The 27,344-nt window shown below is 41.9% G+C and overlaps 3 protein-coding genes across 3 annotated transcripts; 1 reads left to right on the top strand and 2 right to left on the bottom strand.

The window, feature by feature from the left end:
* Positions 1-336: 336 nt before the first annotated feature.
* On the bottom strand, positions 337-2,787 carry LOC124704662 (E3 ubiquitin-protein ligase SIRP1-like). The gene is made up of 3 exons (XM_047236931.1): positions 2,655-2,787; positions 693-2,029; positions 337-593 (listed from the first exon to the last, which is right to left on the bottom strand). The coding sequence occupies exon 2, from the start codon at positions 1,871-1,873 to the stop codon at positions 695-697; it is 1,179 nt and encodes a 392-aa protein (XP_047092887.1). The 5' UTR covers positions 1,874-2,029; positions 2,655-2,787; the 3' UTR covers positions 337-593; positions 693-694.
* Positions 2,788-6,469: 3,682 nt separating this feature from the next.
* LOC124704661 (probable DNA gyrase subunit A, chloroplastic/mitochondrial) lies at positions 6,470-21,464 on the top strand. The gene is made up of 27 exons (XM_047236930.1): positions 6,470-6,831; positions 7,300-7,369; positions 8,250-8,315; positions 8,915-9,016; positions 9,101-9,145; positions 9,265-9,363; positions 9,483-9,569; positions 10,981-11,051; positions 11,142-11,250; positions 11,379-11,441; positions 11,727-11,792; positions 11,917-12,005; positions 12,939-12,987; positions 13,403-13,489; positions 13,580-13,673; positions 14,656-14,726; positions 14,812-14,901; positions 17,858-17,983; positions 18,095-18,252; positions 18,587-18,668; positions 18,753-18,917; positions 19,022-19,123; positions 19,729-19,853; positions 20,169-20,289; positions 20,531-20,582; positions 20,673-20,772; positions 21,011-21,464. Exons 1-27 carry the CDS (start codon positions 6,470-6,472, stop codon positions 21,102-21,104), a joined length of 2,745 nt encoding a protein of 914 aa, XP_047092886.1. The 3' UTR covers positions 21,105-21,464.
* A 1,473-nt stretch (positions 21,465-22,937) lies between these two features.
* Positions 22,938-26,211, bottom strand: LOC124704659 (ADP-ribosylation factor 1-like). Its single transcript, XM_047236929.1, has 7 exons — positions 26,075-26,211; positions 25,563-25,760; positions 24,091-24,161; positions 23,792-23,911; positions 23,520-23,638; positions 23,248-23,329; positions 22,938-23,161 (listed from the first exon to the last, which is right to left on the bottom strand). The coding sequence occupies exons 2-7, from the start codon at positions 25,708-25,710 to the stop codon at positions 23,156-23,158; spliced, it is 546 nt and encodes a 181-aa protein (XP_047092885.1). The 5' UTR covers positions 25,711-25,760; positions 26,075-26,211; the 3' UTR covers positions 22,938-23,155.
* Positions 26,212-27,344: the final 1,133 nt, after the last annotated feature.

Below are 27,344 nucleotides of genomic sequence, written 5' to 3'. Positions count from 1 at the left end.
ATAACAGCCAAGGGAGCAGAAGTACTGAATGCTGCTAGACGTGCATAATCCTCTAGGTGTGAGATTTAAGATCAGATGAAGCAAACACCTGCATAGTCATGTAACTAGCACAGGATGCAACCGCCCAACTTTGGATCGATTACCCTGAATCCTGGATTCAACTGGAACCTGAGGGCCAAGCAAGATTACTTCTCATTGTAAACCCTTGTCGAAATCTCTTCCAGGAAAGTTATCACACTGATAGGGTAAACTGTTGCCAAACAGATGCTCCAGACATAATTTGTTCAGCAGAAGCAGGTTTCCTTCGGTTCAACTGCCGAACCGGTAATTATCCCGTTCACATAAACATACTAGAGTACTTTTATTTCACATAAGTATGCTGTGTCGTACTGTAAACACGGCGGGCATCAAACAGGTTACAACCCAGGTACAGGTTTCAGAAGAGAAAGCGAACATAACAGCTTGTTCTTGCAGAGTCGGATTAAACAAATATTTACAGAAAACCACAGCATAAAGACACCCGGCCTCACCGGAATCTCCATTCAGAACTCCTTAGGCATGTTGGAAGCACAGGGGCCAGGGGCAATGCGTGGCTACAAGATAACGTAACCATTTAGCACAATATCAGATGAGCGAGTTTATTATAATTCTTACCAATTGCTCCCATCAGTATGATCTAGCAGCCTAATTACCTTCAGCTCTCGGAAGATGACGAATGATTTGGGAAGAGCGCATCCAAAGCAGAGCGTATATCACTATCAGACACATTTTCTGGAAATATAGGACTCCCAGGCTGGCTGCCTCCATTATGGTCAGTACCTTCTACATCACTACTACTTGACTCGGCATCATCTCCATCAGCACTCACCGTCCCACCACCGCTGCCTGATTCGCATGGGTTCTTTGATTCCTCGGTAGGCAACTGAAAGCGACAAACTGGACAAGAACTATGGAGCTCCAGCCATGGAAGGATGCAACTGGTGTGAAACTTGTGTTGACAGGGCATCTCCTTTGCTTCTGTCCCCATTTCAAACTCCTCAAGACAGACTGTACAGCCCAATACTTCCTGGATGTTCACAGTTGGCAATGCGGCCACTGATTCCTTCTTAGCAGGAGGTGTGCCAGAACGATTCAGGTCACTATCTGCCAAACGCTGCAAGAGGAGATCTAGGCCAGGACCAAGAAAGTAGTCTCCAAGTGAAACGCCTGTATTGGTGTTGCTTGAGTGCTCTTGGTTGCCATTAGGTCCAAATGTTCCCTGGAGAATAATGGCCTCATTGTTGGAGTTGATCAGTATCACGCTTTCCGTCCTTTCTCTCCCTCGATCTCTCTCCCTCGCCCTCTCCCTTTCTCTCTCCCTGTCTCTTCTAGCCCTCTCCCTCTCCCTTCTTTCTCTCAGGCCCTCCAGGCCTCTGTCCCTGTCCCTGCCAATGTCATCCAAACCCCTCAAGTCATCACGGAGGGTCTGAAGCAGCCTAACAAGCGACGAGCCCCTCCTCCTCCGCCTCCTAATCAAGTCTTGAAGCTCACGGTCCGAATCATCGTCATCCTCCTCTTCGTCCTCGTCATCAGTATCCCTCAAGGCCCTGCGGATCCTTGCTTGCCGTCCCTCCTCCTCATCAGAGGAAGAATCCATCATATCCCTGCGTGGCCTTGATCGCCGCGACGAACCACCCATCATCCCAAGCAGCAGCGGGGCCCAGAGCGAGAGGTTCTGCTCAGACCTCACGTTCATCGACGGCTCAAAGTCCTCGGACCCCATCTCTTCCACGAACCCGCCGTCACAGTCGGGGCACTTCTTCTCCGGCTCCACGGGGACGACCACTTCCTCGCAGTTGTGGCACCAGTACCTGGTTTCCTGAGCTTCTTCCATCTCGTGACTCCCCTGCAAACACTTTCCTCCTCCCTCTCCCCACTGTATCTTCCGGTCCCGATCCACAACCGAAGCACTTTATAGCATCCAAGCAGCTCGCTCCGCGGTTAATAAGATCCCTTCCTTCAGCAGCACAGCAAAGCTATCCTTGGCACCCTGAAACAACTTTCCCCATGAGAATCTCTACTAAAATTTGCGCTAACGCGAGAAGTAACAGATCTAACAAAAAAGAGGCAACCCAGTTCCTGGTAGTGATAAACACACTTCACGATCAAGAAAGGCAGGGTGTTTCTCTTCTCGGAAACTTTCTACACGAGCACCTCCAATAGATTCGGAACAACACAAAATAAAAAGTAAGAGATCTAACAAGTTCCTGCTAACCATGCTTACCAATCACGAAAGGTGAGGGGTGCTTCATTTCGTTGAAGCTTCCTACAACCGCATATATATCCACAAGTAGAGCAGGCATGCCTACCAAGAAATCGGGCCAAACATGATTCACCTGGGCGACAACCAAACGGTGAAACCGAGGGTGACTCCTGCCCTCAGATTCGATTCGAACAAGCAGAAGCCGCGCCTACCGGCACCGTAATCCGAACCGCCGCTCTACCACCCGCCACAGATCCGTGCGAACGGCAAACCTAACCGAGCGACGGCGCAGGATCTGCGATCGCAGGCGCACAACAAACAAAGCGCACGACTCTACTGCTCCTCGAACCAGACGATCAGACTGTTTACGAAGCAGGAAATTGAGCACGAGAAGGGGAGCAGGAGCGCGAACCATGTCGTCGGCGGGGGGTCGGCTCAGGCCATGAATCCGCGGAGCTGAGCTTCGTGTATCCGCCGGCGCGAGTGGTTAGCGAGGTGGCAATTGTGGGAGGGGAAAGGAAAGGGGCGGCGGGGGGATAAGTCAGGGACAAACGATCAGGCGAGGTCGTTGCTTCCCAAGTGAATTCCTATTTTTCTTACTCCGACTACTGTTTTACAGATTTGACCCCGCGTTTAAAATATTTGCAGCCCGGTGGGAGGGCCTCGGGATTCCGATACGTGTCCTCTCTTTCTTGCGAAAACCGTGTTGTAGGGCTTGTGCGAACCACCCAATTTTCAATCGTGCGCTGTACCAATATTCCGGCAGAATGCGATGTGCAATCGAACCGATTTGACGTATGCTAACTACCTGGTCTGAGTACCTGTGTGCTTGCATTATCTACGTATTGTAGTAGTATCATTATTTGTTTCTAAGATTGTCGTGGCGAATTGCGAGTTTTTATTTTGCATGTGTTTTTCTATCTTATTAAGGGTATAAATTCCATGTTTGAAAGTAGCACTGCTCTCAGAGGACATGCTAGCGATTATATAGTACTCTCTCTATCACATGAAACTTGTCTGAAATTTATCGAAATTTAGATATATCTAGACACTAAATAGCTTTTAGATACGGATTACATTTAAATTTTGGTAAACTTTTGACATATTTCATGGGACGGAGGGAGTACTACATATGCGAGCAAAACGTGACAAATACTTATGATTGGAAATATTATTGTACTACATCGATAATCGTCCCATTTTCAAATTCACTAGGAATTCTATGATATTTCGACTATAGTGTGACGTGTGATTGAACCAATTGGCTAGCTGTTGTGAGTAGGCGTGTGCTTAGGTGTGTGCTTGCATTATCAGCGTGTTGTACCATTTGTCCTAAGGTTGCCATGGCGACTGCGAGCATTTTAGTATTTGTACTTTTTGTTATCTTAAGCACATAAGTCCATGTGAATTACTAGTTCCAAAGTAGCACTGTTTGATTAGCTAGAGTCTTTCTAATAATAAATGTTTGGTACACTAAAAAAGAATGTAATGTTCAAGAAAATAAATCAATTTTATTTCTCAAACATGATGTCATTGGTGCTTTCTTTTAACTACAGTACTTGATTTTTTTATTCAAGTTTTAGAAAAAAATTATGTAGTTCAAACTTTTAACCAAGTTGCGCTGGCAACTTCCGGAAATAAGCATTTTGGTTCATATTTCAGAAATCCTCATGACCGTGACACACACTTATGCCTTTTACTTAATTCCTCACGTTCACCACATATTTCTATGTAATCAACAATAAAGATTCATGAACAAAATTTGTTTGTCACCCTCCATTGATGTTGAATTTGTAATTCATTTGTTATTTGGGAAAATTGATCACCATTACTATTTTACTTTTGAATAAAAAATGTTCGTGCTAGTGGAGGGCTTCAGGATCCCGATACATGAATCTGCCTTATACTTCTTCAATGTATTATTATGTGATGAATCTGCGCTAAACCTTGAACATTTGTGATCGAATATTTATATGCAAGGCCGATAATCTCTTGGTGTGGGTGGGTGTGTGCTTGCATCATCTATCGTGGTGTGTTTGTTGCTCCTAGGTTGCGATGGATGTGTTTTCTTTATCATTCGAATTTCCCTATTCTTGCCTCTTACGTACAGAATCGCATGGATTTCAAAGGAATACAAATTGTACAGTTAGTATGGGGAGGATGCGGTGACAAACATATATCACATGCCGCGTGATATTGGTTTGACAAGGGGATCTATGTGCCGACTGTGGAGTTTTTCTAACAAATCATTGGTACCCTTAAAGCATACTTGAGCAAAGTGGTTGAAGAGCTGACTCGTAAAATATAATTTACAACGAACAATTCTCACCTTCTCCTTGCAAATAGGATGAAATTACTGCTTGTTTTAATCTAGAATTTTTCTTATTATAAAAGCATATTGTTTGATTATACATCAATCTTAGGTGATGCTAGTATGAATCCATGCACTATAATAATTATGTAATCACAAGCATAGAAACTTGTATTGATTGGCCGAAGCTCATGCATGTCTTCTCCCTCCTTCGACACACCATTCTCTTATAATCTAAGAGAATAATACGCATGTGCAAAACTGGGCCAGGCTTTGGCCCGGCCTGAAAAAACCATGTGCTAAAAAGTCAATCCCAAGCCCGGCCTCGCCTGACTGTTTGTCCTGTAAATTAGGTCCAAGCCCAGCCCATATAAGCAATCCTGGCTGAGCCCAGGTGGCTTTGCCCGATCATTATCTAAATTGCTCGTATGTAAGCCCAAGCCTAGCCCGATCTGGTGTTCAGGCTAAAATAATTGGGCCAAGACCAGCCCAACATGCATGCCTGACCCAACCCAGCCCGGGATTTTCGGGCCGGGCAGGGCTGCCCATGCCAAACTTAAGTCTAGGATCGGAGAAGCTTAGGACGACTTGATGATGTGCTAATCCTAGCATACGTGTTCATTTAAGGTGCTGCCTTGACTTTTTGTCGCATAAGTTATATTCATTTAAGGCGTTGACTTAATGTATTTCTTCTGATAAGTTATACATGTTTTTTTGGAAATGATGGCGGCTACTGGCCAGTAGTAGTACAATACGTTAGAAAGCTAGCGACTTATTATTTTGATATTTTGATGCCTACGTCGCGGCCAACGCTGTTATATATTATATCTGTCCTAAAGTGCAAATCTTCTTACATTTTGAAACGAAGGTAGTACGTTCCGTCTCGACGTCAATGTCATACTCTCATGGTCCGGCTACAACAACCGAAAAATATTTGATATATGGGCACATCATCATCCACACAACTAAGAAGAAAAAGGTTAAATGTTTGATCGGTATGTTATGGACCTCCCATCGTCTGGCTTTGTCCATCTCGTGTTGTGTGTAAGCTTATGATTTGTTGCACGGTTTTTATCATTCATGATATATCACTTCATGCACACAGATTCAAGAAGGATCATAAGGACAAATGACAAACTGTTGAAGTGGGTGTCTTCTCTTGTATAGGATCTGGTTATATATCTTGTATAGCTTGGGAGGTTTCTTCTTTGTTAGCTTTTTAGTTTTTTTCTCTTCTTCATGTTTTGTACTCTGTTGTTTTATCTTTTGCCCTACAGTATGTGGTTTCAAAAAAAAATGTTTGAGAAAGTAGATACTATCATCCACCTATCTCACGGTTCAAATATAATTTGATTATTACTGAAAATAGCCTCTTAATTGCAAGTCATGATTAATCTCTGATCAGCCCATGTTTTTTTTTGTTTTTTTTTTATAAGATTTTTTTTTTTACTTGTGATGATCATCGGTGCATGTTTTATTTTTGGACTCATCAGTCCAGCTGTCCGTGTTTGCAGCAGCCCATCCTGTCTCTCTCCCCCGCTCCATGAAAATGTGTAACAAGCCCACACAGGCCCAGCCGGGCAGCCGCGGGTCCAGTGCACGCCTGCACGGCGACCAGGCGCTTTCCTCGAGACAGCCCAGCACGCAACGCCAACCGTCGGATCAGCCTCGCCCAGCCACCCCACCCGTCCATTTGTTTCGCTCGCCCCGAGGCCCGAGGCCTCCGCCTGCTGTCCTCCACCACCACCACCATCCCATTCCATCTCCCTCCTGTTTATTTCGCTTCCCATCCCAATCCAAACCCAAACCCAAAACCCTCGCAAAACCCACCCCGCTTCCGCCCGCCATTCCCCGCCCCCAATGCCGCCGCAGCAGCACTAGCCACCCCGCCGCCGCGCCCTCCGCCTCCTCCCGCGATGGCCCTCTCCGCGGCGCTCCGCGTCCCGCTCCCGCGCCTCCTCCGCGGACCCTCCCTCATCGCCGCCGCCGGGGCCGCCTCCCGCCGCCGCGCTGCCGCCGCCGCCTGCGGCCCCACGCCCGCGCTCCGTTTCCTCTGCGCCTCCTCCCCGTCCTCCTCCTCTTCCTCCGGCCCCGCGCCCCGCGCCAGCCGCCGCGACGGCGAGGACGAGGACGGGCTGCCCGTCAGGGAGCGGGTCGTGCAGGTGGAGCTCCACAAGGAGGCCACCGAGGCCTACATGTCCTACGCCATGTCCGTGCTGCTCGGCCGCGCCCTCCCCGACGTCCGCGACGGACTCAAGCCCGTACACCGACGGATACTGTGAGCCCCTCTCCTTTTATTACCCTATCTGCTCTGCTTTGGCTTGCTGGGTCACAGACTTCGCTCCCTCGATTTATATGTTTCTCAAGTACTTATTATTATTGGTCGATTAGGGCTTCCGTGGTGTGCTTCTGTATGCTTATGAGCTAGGTTGAAGCTGATTCGCGTATACTCGGTCTTAAATCGTTTAGTGCAAGTTTTCGGCAGAGAGTTTGGTTTTGCCACATGAGTGTAGACTGTAGGATTTGGATGTGTAAGTATGCAGCGAGTAGTACATCTGTTGGTAGACCAATGGTTGGCTTGTCCCAATGGGCGTGAAATACAAGTACACAATGTTCATAGCTTCTGGTCGAGAGTATGTCTGAAATGCTTCTACACCATCTGCTTGATTTTCCTCAATTTTTCATGCTATTTTTGTATTGACCTTGCTCCATACCATCTGGTTGATTTTCCTCAATTTTTCTGCAGCTACGCAATGCATGAAATGGGTCTTGCGTCTCGTAGGCCATACAGAAAATGTGCCAGGGTTGTTGGTGAGGTATGCATGAATGGTCTTCTTATCTCGGGAGATCTCAACCATATATTTGGCTCCTGTTGTACCATGCTGTCCGTTTGTTTGGCTGCGTTGTACATAAGGTTTTGTGTTGCACAAATGCTATGCTCATGCTTACGCTTCTCTGAGAGCATTATTTAGGAATCTGGGGGGGGGGTAGGCTTTAACTAGTATTCAAACTTTTTAAAAGCACCTCCCAACTTTTTTCTGTCTTAAATCGTAAATTCACTCTCATGGTGCATCTCAAAAGTTTTTGAAACTCTGCTCGGTAAAACAAAACAATTGGTTGCAGCTATTGTGGTATGACTGTAAGCTAATGGGTGTTATTCTGCTTGTTCAATTGCATCCTCATGGCGAACAGGCTATTTGCCTCTAGGGTATCATAGAACAGAAGCAATAACCGTTAAACCAATACATGGAAAGGAATATATTTTTTTGGAGCATACACATGTTGTTCTACCATTCTGATCAGATTTTCAGTTCATTTTGCACCATACTTATTTTGCTGCAGAACTGGCGGTATCAAAACTAATTTGTCTATCCTGCCCACGTATCCTGAAGTGATCTAGTCAAGCATATATTCTCTGCTATTTTGTTCCTTACCGTTAGCGGCAGGACCAAAGATTATTTAATCTACTGGGCTTGGTCGAAGAATAATCTGCGATGTTTGATATAGTTACAGTGATATATTAGAAAACCGCATAATGTAAATAAATTAGAAAAAATGCTATCTGTTGTTGGATAAGTCGTAGGGCAGCATTACCTTTGTACCTCCTTTAATAAACATTTTTGAGCAGTATTTTGTTTTTTCGTTGCCCGTTTCTGCCTAGGTGTATGAACGTGAACCCTACTTATTTTTTTGCAGGTACTTGGTAAATTCCATCCCCACGGAGATTCAGCAGTTTATGAAACTTTAGTGCGAATGGCTCAGGTAACATTATTATGGGGATGTTATTATTTCCAGTGCATTAATGTGTCCCCCCCTCTGGGTCAAGGGTAGGTAGTGTCATGGCATCATTTATATTTAGATTGACATGTCATCTGTTTAACCTTCTATGTTATTTCACGTACAAAAGACATACACTGTAAATTCATGCACTTCAGCAGACTCATTCACTTCCTGGGTCTACACAATAAGCAGGTGCTGATTGATCCTCATTTTAATTTGGACACTTACATTATATGGCAATTTAGATAACCATGACCAGGAGTCAAGTTTAGTGATTGGACAACCTATGTAAGGAGCATGGCACTATTAATTGGTATGAAAATAGCAGTAACAATTCAGTTCATATATGGCAGATACTTGAATAGTTCAAATTGCACTTCAATATAATTTTTGCATTTAGAAGGTTCTAAGCCATTTCCCATCTTTCCAATTCAAAACCAAGCTACACTCCAGATGATTGTGGATATTTTCTACTTTACTTTTTACTATTTCAGTTTGCAGTCAACTGAAGCTGCATCACATATGTCAAATTTGCTTAATTCACTGTAACTAAAGAGCCATTTCTTTATGCGATCTTGCAGGACTTCTCAATGAGGTACCCACTTGTTCAAGGACATGGAAACTTTGGCTCAGTAGATGCTGATCCTCCTGCTGCAATGCGATACACCGAGTGCCGCCTGGATGTAGGTTTTGGTTCACTTCAATTTCGTCAAGGGAGCCTCTTTTTCACCAACAGAAGTCTCACAGGCCATCTTGTTATTTTGCAGCCATTAACAGAAGCCATGTTCCTGACTGATCTGGAGCTCAATACTGTATATCTTTGCGCTTCAGTTCTTCATGTTTTTTCTCTTTCTGCGTGCGTGTGCACGTTTTTCAATGTGCATGTTCCTTTTCCGTACCTATTTCATGCCACTTGTTTTCCATTGGACAGGTTGACTACGTTCCGAACTTTGATAATTCACAGAAAGAACCATCGCTGTTGCCAGCTCGTGTTCCATCACTGCTGTTGAATGGATCTGCTGGCATTGCAGTATGAGCTCTTTTATAAGCTTATAAGAAAAAGTTCAACTCATCTGGACACCTATTTAATCCCAAAAGAAAACGTGATGCTCTGGGTTTTATTTTTTTTAATGTGTTGTATTGTCTCAGGTTGGAATGGCGACAAATATTCCTCCTCATAATTTGGGAGAACTTGTTGACGCACTGTCTGTTATAATTCAAAATCCTGAAGCTACGGTAAGTATACTATCATTATCTCCTTTCCGATCAATTGATTTTCGTCTGTTAATAGCATCATAGTCCATAGCATGATGAATCCATAAATAACCACTTATTGGTTGGTGGCGGCATAATTGGCTAGCATTCAGGACTTAGCTGATTCCTGGTAAACCTTTAGAAGCCAGGCTTTCCTTTCATTTGTAGCATCTTGAAATGAATACATGTATTCATTTCATTTACATTGTAATTCTAGAAATGTACACTTGTTTGGTTGCCACATGAATTGCAAATGGCAGTAGAATTCAATATTGAATTTGTAAATGGCTTCCATTGAGAAACGTGAATGACAGGTCTCAGCCCGGAATTGTGTTTACCCATGGTGTCATTTTGCTGGATTTTCTAAATGAAATGACGGCCCAATTCTGTGGCAACCAAACAGCCCACCTATGGAATTCCAAAATGAATTCCAGAATTCCAGGCCCAAATGATGGATACCAAACGACTTCTTATAGAATATGTCAGAGTATATGGTCATCTTTCACTTTTCTGATCATGACCAGAGCTTTGGAAGTACAATTGTACTTGTTGTTTGGCCTCCATTCTTTTGTGCTAAAACATTCAAGGTTCTTTGGTAGAAGATGCCAGGGCCCAGATACTAGAGGGCCGTTGCCCAGTTGAGACTTGTTGATGTAGCATGTTTAGTCTATTGGCCAATTGTAGTTGTAGGTGGTGCCATGCTGGTCTTGAATTGTGTCAGCAAAGCATTCCGAATGATTGCCTTTAGTGGTGAAATGCTGAAATAGCTTCTTTGGTCGAACTGAAATGCTTAATTTACACATCAACACATCTCAGCTGTAGAAGTGACGCCACTAGATTGTTAATTGTTACAGGTGAACAACAATTTCTGAGTGTAGTTAGCGTCATTATTCATAAGTACACCTAGGTGACAGACATGGCCATACAGATATAGTACATGAACCTAGAAGTAGAAATTGAAAGTGAGCTCTTCAGTCTGACTAGTTTACTGAAATAAGTTCAATACCTGTCACTGTAAATTAGAAGGTGACAAAAATATTTACAAGGTTTGCTATTTTTTCAACTTATGCTGTTCCACAAATAATTGTCTGGTTTCGGTGCATCACTTAAGACGTACTAATTCAATCTGTACATATCTTGGTGGCAAAATCTTGTAGTTGTTTATTTTGCATTTACTCTGAACCAAAAGTACATGTGCATCTTTGCATGTTCTCTAAAGAAAATATAATGATTTTTTTTCATTGGTGTAGACATGCTAGGATGAATTTTTGGATTCGCAATAGTCGACTGTTGCTCATAATTTTTTTTTCTGTAGTTATGTTCTTCTATTTCTTTGTTTCTACATTTTATAGATTTTTCATAATCTTGATTGCAATTTTATGTTGGATGCAAGCTCCAAGAACTACTAGAATGCATGCCTGGCCCCGACTTCCCTACAGGAGGGATAATAATGGGAAATGATGGGTACTTGATTCTCATTTCATTGGTCTTATTTCTCTTCACTGTTTCAACTCTAAGGTGCTACATTCTGCATATATTTTTTCTCCTGTATAGTATTTTGGAGGCCTATAGAACAGGGCGTGGTCGAGTTGTCGTGAGAGGCAAAACCGAGATGGAAACAATCGATAAGAAAAGCAATCGAACAGCTATCATAATTAAGGAGGTTTGGTTCACGCTATTGTTTTCACAGCAATGACTGTGTACCTGGTTGCTTTTTTGGGTAGTCTTACTACCGGGTTAATTAACTGGGAGCATATTGCCCGATTTGTAAATCTTTATGCTTACATGCAGATTCCGTACCAGCAAAATAAATCTACACTTGTGCAAAGGATTGCTGAGCTTGTTGAAGACAAGGTAACTTAATTTGGGGCATAATTAGTTGCATTTCTTGTTTCAGTAAAGCACCGTATGCATCGACTGATGCAGAGGCTGGGCCTTGCCCCTTTCCAAAAAAAAGTTGCATTTCTCCTCTACCAGGGACACGTTTATTTTGATTAATCTGCTGTGGCCTCTTGTTGTTTGGTTTCGTCATAAAAAACCAGGATGTAGGCTAGCTGGTTGGTCACAACTTAAGCTTAATTTGTACTCTATCATTGGTACCACCACGATGGACCAACAATCCATTTTTACTGAGTGCAGGTGTTAGAAGGAATCAGTGACATTCGAGATGAAAGTGACCGCTCTGGAATGCGTGTAGTTATCGAGGTTTGTACTATCATCTTTGACTACTTGCTCTGAGCTTATCTTGACTGAAGTAACCAGGGTCCAAGGATTCTAATTGTTTTGTTGCTTACGTGGAGTCCATTACCTTTCTTGCACACTGTTCCAGGTGAAAAGAGGAGCAAACCCTGCCATAGTCCTGAACAATCTGTACCGTCATACAACATTGCAATCTGGTTTCAGCTGCAACATGGTAGCGTAAGTACACTTTAACCATTTGTACAGTTTAATGGTTTTACTTTGTTTGGTCATGTGTTCTACGGTAAAACCAAGACTGTTAATTGTTCACACATGCATAATGTTTGTTCTTCATTCTTCTCTGATGTTATACTTATTCCTTTCCCCAATTGATCTTAAACATGAGCTCACATAAAAAAAAGTCTTCTAGTATTGGTTACTTCATTAAATATTCTTGTGTGTTCAGACTTAGGGTGATTCCTAAATATCTCAAATTTAAATTTATCCCGTCAAACTATTTTAAGGTGATTCCTAAATTTTTATGTCAATCAACTGCATTACCCACTGTTACAAGGAAGTATGCATATGCTTGTCTCTTTGAATCATAGTACCAGTCCATTCTCAGTTGTTTTTGTGGTATTTCTTTAATTAAAAACTGTCCATGTCTTGCTCTCATGATGTGCATGTTGCCTGAAAGTTTTTGAACAGTCTTTCTGATTTAAAATGGAAAATTCTGGAGTAATTGAAGTTTTCTCATGCGTGTAGTATGTTTGATTTAATCAAGGTTCTGTTAAGTGCTGAGGGATTAGCTTTTTGCCTCTGGTTTTCCCTTTTCTGAAGGATTAAAGCGCTAAGCGCAATTAAGTGCTAAGCATTTTGTCTCCGCTCAGTGCTTAGTTAAGCGTGCACTTAGGATCGCTTAATTCACCACTCAATTTAACATATAGTGTCCTTTCTTAAAAGTGTGCAGACTTGCATGTTTTAAGAACATGTAAAAGTTGATAAGAAAGTATACTTATAAAATTTAAGTGGATTTTTTTCATGCTTTGATGATGTTAATCAAGCGTGGCACATTACTATACTGTACTGTTTGTTTCCATATTGCATTTAAAAACAGTAACTAACTTGACCTGTCTTCAGTTCTTACATATCTTTTGTCCTTTACTATTTCAGTATTCTAAATGGCCATCCAAAGTTGATGGGACTGAAGGAAATTCTTCAGGTGCAACCCCTATCCTGTCCATTCACATTCCATGTCATGATCATGAACTTAATATTTCTACTGTTTCAAGATATTGCACTAGATCATATATGTAGATTCTATCTGAAGTTGCAAGTGCTAATGTGCTATACTAAACATGTGACATTAAGTCATGAACCTAGCATTGGTGATTAAAATTTATCTTCAGGAGTTCATCTTTGAGGAAAAGTTTTCAGCAGTTAACACTGATAAATTGTCCCCACCACCACCACACACACACAATCGTAGAGTCACTTCAATTTTTGTGTGCATTTAGTATCCTTATGTTGCATGTTCCTGTTTAGGATTACGAATGATCAGTACTCTAGGCGTAAATGATCTAGCACATTATGAAATTCAGGCCTAATTTTCCATTGAAATCTTGATTGTGCTCTAGGCGTTCCTTGACTTCAGATGTTCTGTTATTGAAAGGCGTGCAAAGTTTAAGCTTTCACAGGCTCTAGAAAGAAAACATATTGTGGAGGTAAAATCATTTGGATATGTTACCTCATTTGGACATGTTACCTTGTTTGAACAATGTAAAGGTCAATGATTAATTTGCTTGGTCCTGCAGGGCATTGTCATTGGCCTTGACAATTTAGATTCTGTAATTCAAACAATACGAGAAACATCAAATCACACCATGGCAAAGGAATCTTTAGCGAAGGGTAACGTCTACTATTTCAGCTTCATTGGTTTACTTCATTTAATCATAATATGGATCTTTCAATGAAGGTGAAATCTAGAAAATTGTCAATGATGTAAATTGCGCAATCTCCTATTTTCTGTGCCTTTCACCTTATACACACCTACACCAGTTCCACAGAAAGCACTTTGTTTAGTATCTTTTAGTTGTTATCTTTAGCCTGCAGTGTTTTGGAACATTAATGTAGCCAAATAGCTTTAAACAAACTTAGTTGGAGGTTGCATTTGTTAGCCAATTTCTCCTAGAGATTCCACTGTAGCAACTGGTGTTGAAGCTATAATTGCCCGTGGCAAATTATGATGCAGTCGATTGCTGTATAGTTTTCTCTGCAATTATGCAAATTTGCATTACAAGGACAAAAGTAGCACATCATTTGTTCAATATTTTCCTTGGTTATTTTTTCTACAGAAACTCAAGAATGAATATTTGATCTTGAATTCTACACAAAATTATTCACTAGCTTTACGGTATTCTTGTCCTTTCAGTTTTCTACGCTTGTTAACACTGGTTTCGACTTTTCAATAGTATGAGCTAGTACCTATTCATTAATAACAAGAGCAGTCACCTGTGTGAATGGTTTGTTCATGTATTGATTACATTACTATCTATTATTAAATTATTAAAGAGTAGTAAGTACCCTCTCCATTCCAATGAATAAGGCGCACAGACTTTTTGAGATTTGTCATTGACCAAGAATTAATCCATGTATGAATATTTAATATAAAATTGGTATCATTAGAAAGTGTTCTTCAATACAAATCTAACAATATCAATTATGTACTGTATAATCGAAATATTGTTGCTCAATTCTTTTGGCAATGCTTGTCTTGAAATGTGCGTGCGCCATATTCATAGAACGGAAGGAGTATACATGACATGCAATATTATTTAATGATATAAGCTTTTGGCAGATCTGTGTATTTTACCCTGAATTGCATTTGCAGAATATGGTCTATCTGAGAAGCAAGCAGAAGCTCTTTTGGACATTACACTGAGGAAACTGACTTCCCTCGAGGTTTCTTTTTAGATTCCATTGTCCTGCTGTTAATCAAAATTATTTCCCTATTTGGAGAATCTGAACAGGCCTCTGTTTGTTGCAGCGGAAAAAGTTTATTGATGAAGCTGATTCTTTGTCCAAGAGTATTTCAAAGTTGAATGAGCTCCTATCAAGCAAGAAACTGATGTTTCAGGTTCAGCATTTTAGGCTCTTCATCTCTTATGTCTGTTCTATTCATTTGTCATTATACCCTGTTGGCTTCTGAACTCTATGAACTCTTTTCTTGATATAGAAAAGTATTAACTATATACTCCCAAAAATATAAATTCTCTGCAATTTTGTTGGTAAAGAATATCAGTGTTAAGTGTTAACATGTGAGAACCAAACCTGGTGATAAAACTGGCCGTTCTGTTATTTCACCTGACTTTCTGTGTCCCTCACTTTTTATCCCTTGTGTCCTTAACTTCTGATTCCTAAATATATTTGAGGGTACTTTTAAAGATGGCTATCCATGGTAGTCCCAGTAAATTAATAGCATAGCAGGCTAAATATCACCTGTTTAGTCAGGAGTCAGTGCAGGACACTGATATGTATGATCCATGTGCCTTGCTGTCATGCTATTACTCAGTACTTGTATAGAGGAACTGGTTAGCGAAAAATACAGCATCATTGCTGTACCTAGGACGTTTGGTTTAATTTTGACTGATCGAGAGTTGATCAACCAATGTAAGAGTTACTCCTTCTGGCCCAAATTAATTGATGCAGCCATATACAAGTGTACTCCTGAGCTGCTTCAATTAATTTGGGTCAGAGGGAGTATTACAATCAGAATTGATGCCCTCTAACATCCCAGAACGTGCATCACCAATAAACAAATTAGAATCATCAACTATAGAGGCTAATCTAGCTATATCATGAGGAACCGTATCACCCTCTCTTGAAATCTTGGCCACATTGGACTCTGAACATGGTCAAGGCATAGTCGAAGGACCTCCAGGCATGCGGGACTTCTGCTTCATGTGCACTAAAACATGCCGGCAGAATGTACCATGCTGTTAGCACAACTTAAGCTTGTGAGTCCCTAATAACCATACCTGCACTCGAAGCACCATCAGTTTGGTTAAATGAGGCATCTACATTCATCTTCATCTGCCCCTCAGGTGGCAATTTCCATCAAGCTTGTCCAGGGTGTTCTGGCATGTGATAGCTTTGCCCCAATGATTCTCCTGCTGGGCCCTTCCCCTTATAATCGTTAAAACTTGGATTTGTCCTGCTCTCCTCAAGTGACCGAAGGTAGCTTACGAGAAGCAAAACTATAGCTGTTAACGTATCTTGGTCATCTCCAGAGATTGAATAGTTTCGTGAATGCCAGCCAAAAGATGGTATTGTTCCACAAATTACAACATCCGAATTTCTGCCGTGGTCTATACGCCGACGTTAGCAGGCAGGTTTTTCAGAGCTGCCAATGTTCTCTCGTTCGTGCATAACATCACAACATGGTAGGCGTCTTCGTCCTCATTTCCGCAGGTCAAACTGGCACTGAGGGTGATCATGACCTGTGCGGCCTGCCTTTCTTTTTAGCGGGCGAACCTGCTGCTAAGCTCCTTGCAAACACCTTTACTTTCTGTGGTACTTAAGTAGCCCAGACTATTTGCCAAATTTTCCTTGCGGCACCTGCTGCAGCGCTGCTTTGACCACTTCCGTGTGTTTCAGTTTTCAAACACAGCTTTAACCTGTACGCACTCTGAACCGAGAACAAGGTGGTGCGCACAACACTCTCCATCACACTCTTCAACATGTGGTTCAGAGGCTTGAAAATGGATCTTTAGCACTTCACTGGCATTCCTTCCTCTTGCCTGACCAGAGGCTTCCTTCCTCTTGCCTTGGAGACAAACGGATCTTTAGCACTTCACTGGCATCATGTATGAAGAAAGTTCTACGCACAACACTCTCCATCACACTCTTCAACATGTGGTTTCATCTGCTGATTGACCCAATGAAGTTCTTGATCTTCCTGACCAACAAGTGATACTCAGAGATCTCACATGGTATCTAGCTATCACGCCAAATCCTCACCTTGCTTCCTGAACCAATGGCCAAATAATACCTTTCCTGAATAGTTCTAGACCATGCTCTATATCTTGCCAGCACGGTGAGCTATTCAAAGGGGATACTGTATCCACAATATCACCATCAGGATAGTGTACATCCTTAACAGCCTCAAATCGCAAAATCCCATGTGGCGGCTATCCTTTGCCATCATCATTTTTGTCTCAGTCAATCCAGTGGTCTTCTTGCTGGCTGTGCTCATCACACCACCATAATTTCCTTATCATCTGTGATAAATCCTCATAAAGATTAGCATCAAATTTGAATACCTCCCAGATTTAACTCCTCAAAGAAAGGTAGTTTTCTCTCCTCTCACTCGTCCATTTTGTGAAATTTTCCTTGCTGGGTTGGAATCATCCATTCGTTCTTCCGGAGTTGAACCATGATATTTCTTGTCAAACCCAACCTTTTCTTGATCGCTCTCGAGCAACTGCTACCAAACAAGCTGGCCTGCACTTTGCTTCAACCGGTTGAGAGCTTCTTTAATGATCTGAGCCTGGAATGCATGCTGCTCGTAAACAACTGATTATCATCTGCAAAAAGCAAATGGGAAATCCCTAGAGCGGTGTGGCAGCCTTTTTAGCTCTTATTAAAGATGTCCTCTAGCAACCAAATCATGAATAGTACCAGAGAGCGTCAACAACAAATAAGGATAGACATGGTGAAAAAGCATCACCTTAATGCACATTCGAGCCACTTTACACTCAACACAATTGGTAGAAAAAGTTTTGTTGGCTTTGTAATTTCGTCGCTGTTTATTAACTAGTGTTTGCACTAATTTTCTTTAGGGGCATTCTTGAGGTATTGGAATGTCCCTAAAGATTTAGCTCTTGATAGGACTGCATGGAAATCAGCGATCCATGTGCCGGAATCTTTTACTTGTGTTTTTTTTTTCTCCTTGTTTTGGTTTTGGTTTCCTTATGTTTCTGTTTGGTTTCATATGTAGCCTACCCCACCTTGCTTGGGAAAAAAGGCTTTGTTGTTGTTGTTGTTGTTGTACACTCCCAGTTATTAACTCTTGTTTCTGATGGGTGTGTTAGCTTATCGAACAAGAAGCAGCTGATTTAAAGAACAAATATGCCTCCCCACGACGTTCTTTCATAGAAGATTCAGCAAACAGTGAAGTTGATGATATGGATGTTATTCCTAACGAAGAAATGCTTTTGGTGAGAAACACAATTATGCATTAGTGTACCCTAGATTTTAGCTGAATCCATCTTCCCTTTCTTGTTTGTGTTTGGACTTCTTTTAACCTGCCAAAAATCTGCCACCTGAAGATTCTTACTGAGAAAGGCTATCTTAAGCGGATGAACCCCAACAACTTCAATTTGCAACACCGGGGGACAATTGGAAGATCTGTTGGAAAGATGCGAAATAATGACAGTATGTCAGATTTCATTGTCTGCGAGACACATAACCATGTTCTTTATTTCAGGTATGTGAACCAGGGCACACTTGTTAAATCTTCTAGCATGTTAGGAAAGCTAGACCCCCTTTATTTGCTGCTGTTATTGGTTGCTCTTTCTAATAAGTATTAGGCCAGCATATCTCAGTTCAACCGCATGTTCTAGAAGTTCACACTTAAAAAGACATTCCATTATTGCTTTTTCATTAGTAAGCTTATGCTTTACCAATTAAATAGCATCTTCAAAACCAAAATAGACTCCCCTGAAGCAGTTTACATCGCTTGCTTGAACTTACAATTTAAGTTATGTTTTGTTGTTCCGTGCTCTCATGTAACTGGATTACTGGAATGGTGCTTGATTCAGTGACAAGGGAATAGTATACTCAGCACGTGCGTATAAGATACCTGAATGCACAAGAACTGCTGCTGGGACTCCATTAGTACAGGTACAGGGCTTGTTAATATGCATGCTGATGAAGTTTAGCAGATGACATACTGACTGACTCGTGTATTGATTGTCCGTTCTTCAGTTGCTTTCTTTGTCTGATGGAGAGAAAATAACCTCCATTGTTCCTGTGAGTAAATTTTGTGAAGACCAGTATCTGGTGATGCTGACTGTTAACGGCTACATTAAAAAAGTTCCTCTGAATGTTTTCTCAGCGATCAGGTCAACAGGAATTATTTCAATACGCCTGGTAATACTATCCCATGTGTCCATATCTCTTCTGAACAATATACTTCTGGGTTATCTTCAATTTGTGACACGGAGTATATATGATTTACCATCTTAACATGTTAGGCTCCTGGCGATGAGCTCAAGTGGGTCCGTCTTTGTGGGGATGATGACCTTGTTGCTTTGGCTTCACAAAATGGGATGGTTATAGTCAACACCTGCAACAAGGTAGGTTGCAAATATACTTGTCTGTATGGATTGTAATTTTTGATATTAACTGATGCTTGCGAAGTCCAAATGACCAAATGGTTTTCAATGTGATAGAAAGTTATGTACTCCCTCCGTCCAGAAAAGGATGTCGCAGTTTTGTCGAAATACATATATATCTATACCCCAATACATATTGATACATGCGTATCTAGACAAATCTGTGACATCCTTTTCCGGACAGAGTGAGTATGAGGAAAACTATATCGGGGCTTATTCTGATTTCTCAAGTCACATGTTCGCAGATATCTGATAAATGGTTGAGTTTAGCATGCTTGGAAATATCATTTCACATAATTTCTCCAAGTCTGTCACTAATGTCAAGCAAGTTTACATGTTTCAGAAGTGACAAGCAATAATACTTTGGATTAGAGTTTTCTTCTGTTCTTTTATTTTCTGTTTCTTGTATACTTTTGAATGCGAAGTTACTCTTCATTTTCCCCAACTTTAGCATGATTTTTAGTCTCCTTAGAATTTGCCTGCTTGCTGTCTCACGTGTACCATTTCTTTTTTCTTTGCCAATAAGGACAATTATTCTTTATATTTATGTTTGCTCTACATCCCAGCTTCGTCCGCTTTCAAGAACTACAAAAGGTGTGTGTGCAATGAAGCTAAAAGAAGGTGACAAGATGGCAGCCATGGATGTAATTCCATCCACAATCCATACAATGCCTGAAAAATATAACACCAGGTAATTTGGCACCCAAAATTTTGAATTTTGAAAAACTGCTCATAATTAGCAAGACCAGATGGATGAAGTATATCAAAATTTAACAGTTCGGTAAAAACATAAAAGAAGACAATGAGTTATATCTTTAGAATCAAATGCACCGCTGATATATAGGTGAACTGTATTAAATTTGGCATGTTTCAGTACGTTTAAAAGGTATCCTCTTCGACAATATATTCTGATGGTAGTGGTTTGTCCATCTTAGTTTTGATAGTCGTTTCACTCACTGCCCAAGCACTGACCAAAATATCTTTGAACTATTGGTGCGTGTTCCAGGGTTAGAGATTCGAGTCCTCCGTGGCTGCTCTTCATCACTGAAAATGGTTTTGGGAAGCGTGTGTCGCTAAATGATTTCCGGAAATCACCTTTCAATAGAGTAGGCTTGCGAGGCTACAAGGTACAATGATGTTTCTAATCTTCACGCAAAAAAAAGTTTCTAATCTTTCATGCTAAGCTGAACATTTTTGTCTGGAGTACCTCATGTTGAATAAAATGTGATGTACACCTTGGAACTGAAGTTTTTCATGGTTAAAACATCTATTAAGTACATTTAACCTGGAAGTAGCCTTCAGATGCGTGTTACATCATGTCATCTGACCTTAATGGAGTTCTTCATAGTATGCTACTTTGGCTTGCAGCTTCCTGAAGATTGCCGCTTAGCTGCTGTGTTTGTTGTGGGGGAATCGACTGGTAACTTCTGCTGCAGTCTTTCATTGCTGCCTACCACGGATAAGCCGTGTTTTAACGTGTTGATTGTTGCTGTGTATGGTATGTAAACAGATGACGATGCAAGTGACGAGCAGGTTGTTTTAGTAAGCCAAGGTGGAACCGTAAACAGAATCATGGTCAAAGATATATCCATCCAGGGTCGTGCAGCAAAGTAACTCTCTCTCTCTCTCTCTCTCTCTCTCTCTCTCTCTCTCTCTCTCTCTGTATTTTGCTGTAAATCTAAGTACCTCTGTCTGGTGTTTCAAAAGCAAATATGTTTCTCATTTAAAACATTCATCCAGGACAAGCTCTATATTCATTTTCTTCTATTCTCAAACCACCTAACCTATAGTTGTGTTTATCTCCTGCTTGTACAATTGGGCACTGATCATTCTGCTGTTCTGCCACAGGGGAGTCATTCTGATGAGGCTGGAGCATGCTGGGAAGATCCAGTCAGCTTCACTGATATCAGCCGCTGCTGCAGAAGAGATCATGGAAGATTGATTCAGCTTACAAGGAAGAATCTAGTAGATTCGGTTACTGAGGTCCTCTTGGTTCGTGTGCATTCCAAGCTGGGGAGAGGTGCATTTTTTTTTTGTATTGGGTGGCTCATGCTGTGCTCCAGTAGATGCTAGGAATAACACCAAGATTTAATGCCAAGGCAGCTGATTTGGAGTAGAACTCTAGTTGCCATTAACCTGTGTCTAGAGATGTCGGGTTTGCCATGTGGAACCTGTAGCATGACAGTAGACTTGAAATGGACGTACTTATAATGCCATTAGCGGTAGAAATTGATGTAAATGTCGAATGCTGCATGCTCTGCGTTGCAAAATTTGTTGGTCTATGGAGTTAGTGCCTTACCAACTTGTGCTCCAGCCTTCGGGCATGATGTTTACATTGGCCTTCTCCAAACGGCATATGTCAACCAGAGTGCATGGCATATGCCGTTTATATGGAATCTCTCTGTGCTGCGTGGGAGCCACGTTGCTGAGTTGCAGGTGTTCTTCTCCGGTCATCCTCCATGGTGGAGGTAACGGACTTCACGGGAGGGGAGTGATCTGGCGAGGATTTCTGCAATAAGCTTGATGGAGCTTCTCCTCTTGCAGATCTGGGGATTCTTGTTTTTCTCATGGCCATCGTGGTGATTGGAGGGGAGGGGAACAGGATCTCTGAAGATTTGCGTGATTCTGAAGTTCCTTGGGATTTGCAACTTCAAGCGATGTTCTTCCGGAGCTCATTCTCGGTTGATCCTTTTCGGCTTACTGCCGTCGACCAAGATAACCAAAGGACAGCTGACGCTAGTGTTTCTTCAACCTCCAGGCCAGAGTGCCAAATCGGAGGCCCTACTGCTTCACCATGGTGTGCTCCGTCTTCTCCGGTCCAAGTGGTGTAGTCCCCGGTGCCAGAGGGGACGTTCATGCTCTCAAGCTTCGCCGTATTGCCGGTGGTCTAGGATCTGATTGTAAATTTCGTTCTTTTTAGGGTCCTACGTTCTCTTTTTAGGGTCATATGTGCTAAGACTATGCTGTATTTTCCTTTCTCTTAGAGGTCTTCCATGTAAACTGTAAAACCACCGCTATTTTAATGCAGCTTCGGGACCTTCCGAGGTCCCTCACCTTTGTTCAAAAAAAAAAATCTCCAGACTCGTTGTAACCCTCAGCTTTAGGTTGTCTGGCAGTCGGTGGCAAATATAGGTCGGCCGATCCACATCTGTTCTCAAATGTGTGCAGCGTTCTGGGGCAAGCATTTCAGCATGGAGGACTTCACCGCCAGAGTGTTGTTTGTTGTGTATTTTGTTGACGTATTTTCTTTTGGAGTAGAATTTTTTGTGTCAAGTTTAAATGGCGCCAAGTCAACATGCACATCCTGGTCTCCTGGTCTCTATTCTTTTTGGCGCCGAACTCAGGAGTCAGATTTCGAAATAGTTCTGTCAAGCAGTCAAGGGACGGATAAAACATTAGTTTTGTCAAAGAATCCAATTTGTCGCAAGATATACTTTCTTGACCTGCTTGTTATTTCTAATCATAGTCTATATTTTTGCGGCATCTCTGCCTACCCATGCTCATCCGTCCATCACCCATCGTTGAAAGATAAAGTTTGACCACGCTTAAAACAAAGCAGTAACAAATGCGCTAATGAACTGTATTCTATGCTTCAAAAACATACTCCCTCCATCCATAAAAAAACGTCTTAAATTTGTTAAATTTTGGATGTATCTAGACCAGATTTAGTATACACATACAATCGAAACTTGACAAAGTTGAGACATCCTTTTGTGTACAGGGGAAATACATGCATAATAGATTGAAAGGCTTGAAAGCTTATTGAGAAGACTGATAAATTGAACATGACTCTTTAGCTGTTTACTTCAGAAACATCTTAGGTCTCAAAATACAATAAAGAATATAACAGTGAAACCACAGCCAGAGCTCAATAACTGTTGATCTCATGAAATACACATTACATACGGGGATAGCATCCCTTCCCAACCCATCCCTAGATTGAATGATCCATCCAAATTTCCTAGCTCATCCATCCAAAATCTTGACGAAAATTTAGGCCTGCAAAAACGTTAAAATGGACGAGATTAATGAACTGACATTAAAATGGACGAGATTAATGAACAAACAGAAAAGTTGGTGCGTACCTTGCTAGCAATGTTGCTGGACAGCCAGTCCAGGCCTTCGTACAATCCCTCACCTGTTGTAGCACAAGTGCTCTGGATGTACCTGCAAGCAAGAACAAGAACTCATCAAGCCATCTGCTGTACTACAGAGCAGTCCGCAACTATGTCCACCACCAAGCCCAAAGGGAAGATATACATCTCATTTCCTTCCCAAAAAGAGAGAAAGGGAGTGCAGCCCAAGCTTATCAGCAATCTTGATTTGGGGAAAAAAACAAGCAATGGTAAAAGTCTACCAGTGTCGCTGGCGAAGGGAGTGCAGTCCAAGCTTATCAGTAATCTCAGCAGCATTCATAGCATTTGGAAGATCTTGCTTGTTAGCAAACACAAGCAACACAGCATCACGTAATTCATCCTGCAATCAGTGGACATGTGAATAATGAGCACTCAAAATCACTAGAAGAAAGTCCAACAAATATTGCTGATGAGACCATCCACAATGCGCCCTCCCATAAATGCGGATATGTGTTTATTAGAATGATAGAGGCCGTCCAGTGTAAGAATTAACCTCATTCAGCATCCTGTGGAGCTCATCCCTGGCTTCAACAACACGGTCCCTATCATTGCTGTCCACGACGAAGATAAGACCCTGCGTGTTCTGGAAGTAATGCCTCCACAGAGGTCTGATCTGTTTTTACGAAGACATGGCAAACATAAGAAACCAGTTGTGACAAAAGATGCCTGCCAAATTCAGAGAATGAGCATACAAGCCTACCTTGTTCCATAGTAAATTAGGAAATTAGGTGTGAGAAGCTAGTGTAACAAAAATAAATTGGTTAAGAGATGCAGAGTATGTTATCTATGTACCTTGTCCTGACCCCCGACATCCCAGACAGTGAAGCTGATGTTCTTGTACTCCACAGTTTCAACATTGAATCCTGTATTTGAGAAAAAAAGAACGGAATAAATCATGTTGCAGGTTTATAAATGTTCGAATCTGCATGGTATAGTATAACATACTTCGCATACAAAGTAAGTCTTCTCTCCAGTGTAAATCCATACAATGTTAGGTACTTATTTTGCCAGAACACATCATCCAATGCCATACGAAGCAAGCCATCAGTTTACAATGCTCAATATTAAGTACATTTAGTCGTATTATGTGATAGCTTTGCTGGCCACAGTGGGTTTTATTTACTCATAGTGGAGAGTAACATAGAGTAGTAACATGAACATGTTATTAATCTACGGAGTATGTTAGTAACTTCATAGTGGGTAGTGAAATATGTGTGGTATCATGCAAAGTCATATTTATTAGGTTGTAGACTCATCTTGTCTTGGAAAGATGTTATGGTAACATAGCTAGTTACCACAAGCACTTCTCTCCTCATTTAATGACATGCCATGTCTCCTAAATGATTACTACCTCCGTTTCGATGAATAAGGCGCATACACATATCAAGACAAACTTTGACCAAGAAAATTGGGCAATCAAATCTTGATTATATTGTACGTAATTAGTATCATTGGATTCATATTGAAAAACACTTTTAAATGATGCTAATTTTATACCAACAATCTTTATATATTTGAAGTAATTCTTAGTCAAAGAAAAAACACAAAACAAGGATGCCTTATTCATTGGATTGGAGGGAGTATGTGGCATTTCATTTGGGTGCATGTTACCACCTTAGTTACTCCCACTATGTGTAATATAAGTAATTGAAACTTGACCAAAATACAACTAGTTCAAAGGTCAATTTTCCTATGTTTATATGGTCGACCAAAAATGCATAAATCGTATATCTGAGACTCGTGTATGGTTCTATCAATGTATCTCTATGAACAGATGTGCACTACTTGTGACCTGAAGAGAGATCCTAATGAACAAAAATGTTCTAACTGTCGATAGATTCATATAATCATATTGATATTCTGGCTGCTTTTTTTGTTTGTTGCCAAACTTGTGATACAAAGTAACACCCACTGGAATCAAAATGCTTAGCTCCTGCATGTGTCCGCTAGTATATCTACATTTTATAACAATAAGCAAAACATGGCAAAATAATGTGAATAAAAAGGCACATCATACAGGCACTAGTTGTGTGTGTGACCTGTACAGAGATCCTAATGAACAAAACGGTTCTAATTTCATATTGATATTCTCGCTGTTATATTTAGCCAAATTTGTGTTCCAAAATAGCACCCACTGCAATCACATTGCCAAGCATTCACATGTTCTACCAGTACCGCCACATTTTCCACATGACTAAAACCAGTTATAGACAACAACAACAAAATGGTACACAGTCAGGCGGGCGGGCAGGTCGGGTGCTCACCGATGGTGGGGATGGTGGTGACGATCTCGCCGAGCTTGAGCTTGTAGAGGATCGTGGTCTTTCCGGCGGCGTCGAGACCCACCATCAGGATCCGCATCTCCTTCTTGGCGAACAGGCGGCTGAACAGCTTGGTGAACGTGAGCCCCATCTCGTCTCCTCCCGCGCAGGTAGTACTCTCTTCCTCCCGCCTCGCCTCTCCTGCAGCGCAGAAAAACAAAATTCCCGCGCGTCAAATGCATGTTCGCTAGATCTGCCCGCGTCGCGCCAGATCCGGCTCAGGCCGTAGGGATCGGCGATCACCCTGCGCCCGAGCCCGCGATCTACGGGCCGGGGGCGGGATCCGGGGGGCGCGGCGGAGAGAACCTCGGTGCCGGAATGGAGGTGGATCCCCGCGAGATCTAGCGAGCGACGACCGCTGGACGTGATCCGTTGGTCGGATCTGGCGAATGGGGGATCGCGGCCGGAAGGGAGAAAAAGAGAGGAGGGTGGTCGGCGGAGGGGGGATGGCTGACCTGATCGGAGGAACCACTGGATCCGCGGTGGGTTCGCCGGCGTAGGAGCCGGAGAAGGAAGGGCACGGGGGGTGGTGGTGGGCGCGCGAGAGAGAAGGAGGAGGGAGAGAGTGGCGTTGCGTTGGGGCCTGTGGCGCTGTATTTAACCGACGCAAGGGAGCGTTTGGTGCTTGTACGGGTCGCGTCGGTTGAACGCGTCTCCGAAGTAGCATTACTTTCCCCCTGCATTGTTGGCTTGTTGCCAACACCATTGTTATTTGTTGGGTGTTCCTTCCACAAAAGTCATTTTGGCACAAGACCTCTAGTGATCCCTCTTTCTTAAAATTTCAAAAATCTTATTCATAAGTTCCAATTTTTTTGGAAAGAGTTCTGAGCTTTCTCAATGATATATCCCATAAGTATGCAAAATTGCAATGCAATTTTTTTTATTGTGGGGTACCCATAAATGAAAACATCTGATATTTTTTAAGATTTAGAAATGTGATACTCAGATCCAACACTTTTACCATTTTTGTGTATCCCAAAATGCACATTATTTTCATTTTATAGTTTACACGATCCCATCTTGATTTATTATCAGTTTTTTTTTTGAAATTTAGAAATATAACTTTTGATTTTTTCGACAAACGGGTGGTGTCCATCTTCACTCGGTCTTCTTCTCCTAAAAAATTCTTTGGGTGTTCTGTGAGAGAAATTGTATTGCTAGTGTGCATGGTGTGAGAGAAATTGTATTGCTAGTATTGCCTCTTCTTCATGTTGTTGATGTATTCCGAAGACCGCGGTCGTCCGTCTCTGCTTTGCCCCATCCTGGCCCCAATTCGATGTAAAATATCTCCAGTCCTGCCTCAGATTTATATTAATAGTGTCAAATTAAGGACGAGCTGCCACTTAGTCGTCTATTTAGGGTCGGTCACTGATGGAATGCGTCTGAAAAACGATGCTTGTCCAGTCGTCGATCTTCCCTTATGTAGGCTTCATCTTGGTTGTCCTCCGCTATACAGGTAGGTGAAAGTGCATAGACCCGACATGTGGTTTGGTAATTATTGACAGTATATATGTGAAAGGACACGGATGTGGCCTAGAGGGGGGTGAATAGGCGGTTTAAATTTTTTTACGAGATGAGCTTAACAAATGCGGAATAAAACTAGCGTTTACTTTGTCAAGCTCAAAGCATATGTACTATGGTTCACCTTTGTGCACCAATAGCTTATGCTAAGCAATAAAATCAACTATGTAATAGCAAGATATATAACTTCAAGCAAGATGACTA

The sequence above is a fragment of the Lolium rigidum genome, chromosome 3 (assembly GCF_022539505.1).
Source record: "Lolium rigidum isolate FL_2022 chromosome 3, APGP_CSIRO_Lrig_0.1, whole genome shotgun sequence".
Lineage (NCBI taxonomy): Eukaryota > Viridiplantae > Streptophyta > Magnoliopsida > Poales > Poaceae > Lolium > Lolium rigidum.
This window is presented reverse-complemented; position numbering and strand designations above follow the sequence as displayed.

Excerpts from the sequence above, each read along its gene's own strand:
- LOC124704662 (XM_047236931.1), bottom strand. The coding sequence starts at position 1,873 with ATGGAAGAAGCTCAGGAAACCAGGTACTGGTGCCACAACTGCGAGGAA.
- LOC124704661 (XM_047236930.1), top strand. The coding sequence starts at position 6,470 with ATGGCCCTCTCCGCGGCGCTCCGCGTCCCGCTCCCGCGCCTCCTCCGC. Across the intron at positions 14,902-17,857 it reads GCAAGAAACTGATGTTTCAG|CTTATCGAACAAGAAGCAGC; the intron begins GTTCAGCATTTT and ends TGGGTGTGTTAG. Across the intron at positions 20,773-21,010 it reads ATCCAGGGTCGTGCAGCAAA|GGGAGTCATTCTGATGAGGC; the intron begins GTAACTCTCTCT and ends GTTCTGCCACAG.
- LOC124704659 (XM_047236929.1), bottom strand. The coding sequence starts at position 25,710 with ATGGGGCTCACGTTCACCAAGCTGTTCAGCCGCCTGTTCGCCAAGAAG. Across the intron at positions 24,162-25,562 it reads CACCACCATCCCCACCATCG|GATTCAATGTTGAAACTGTG; the intron begins GTGAGCACCCGA and ends TCTCAAATACAG. Across the intron at positions 23,912-24,090 it reads ATGTCGGGGGTCAGGACAAG|ATCAGACCTCTGTGGAGGCA; the intron begins GTACATAGATAA and ends TCGTAAAAACAG.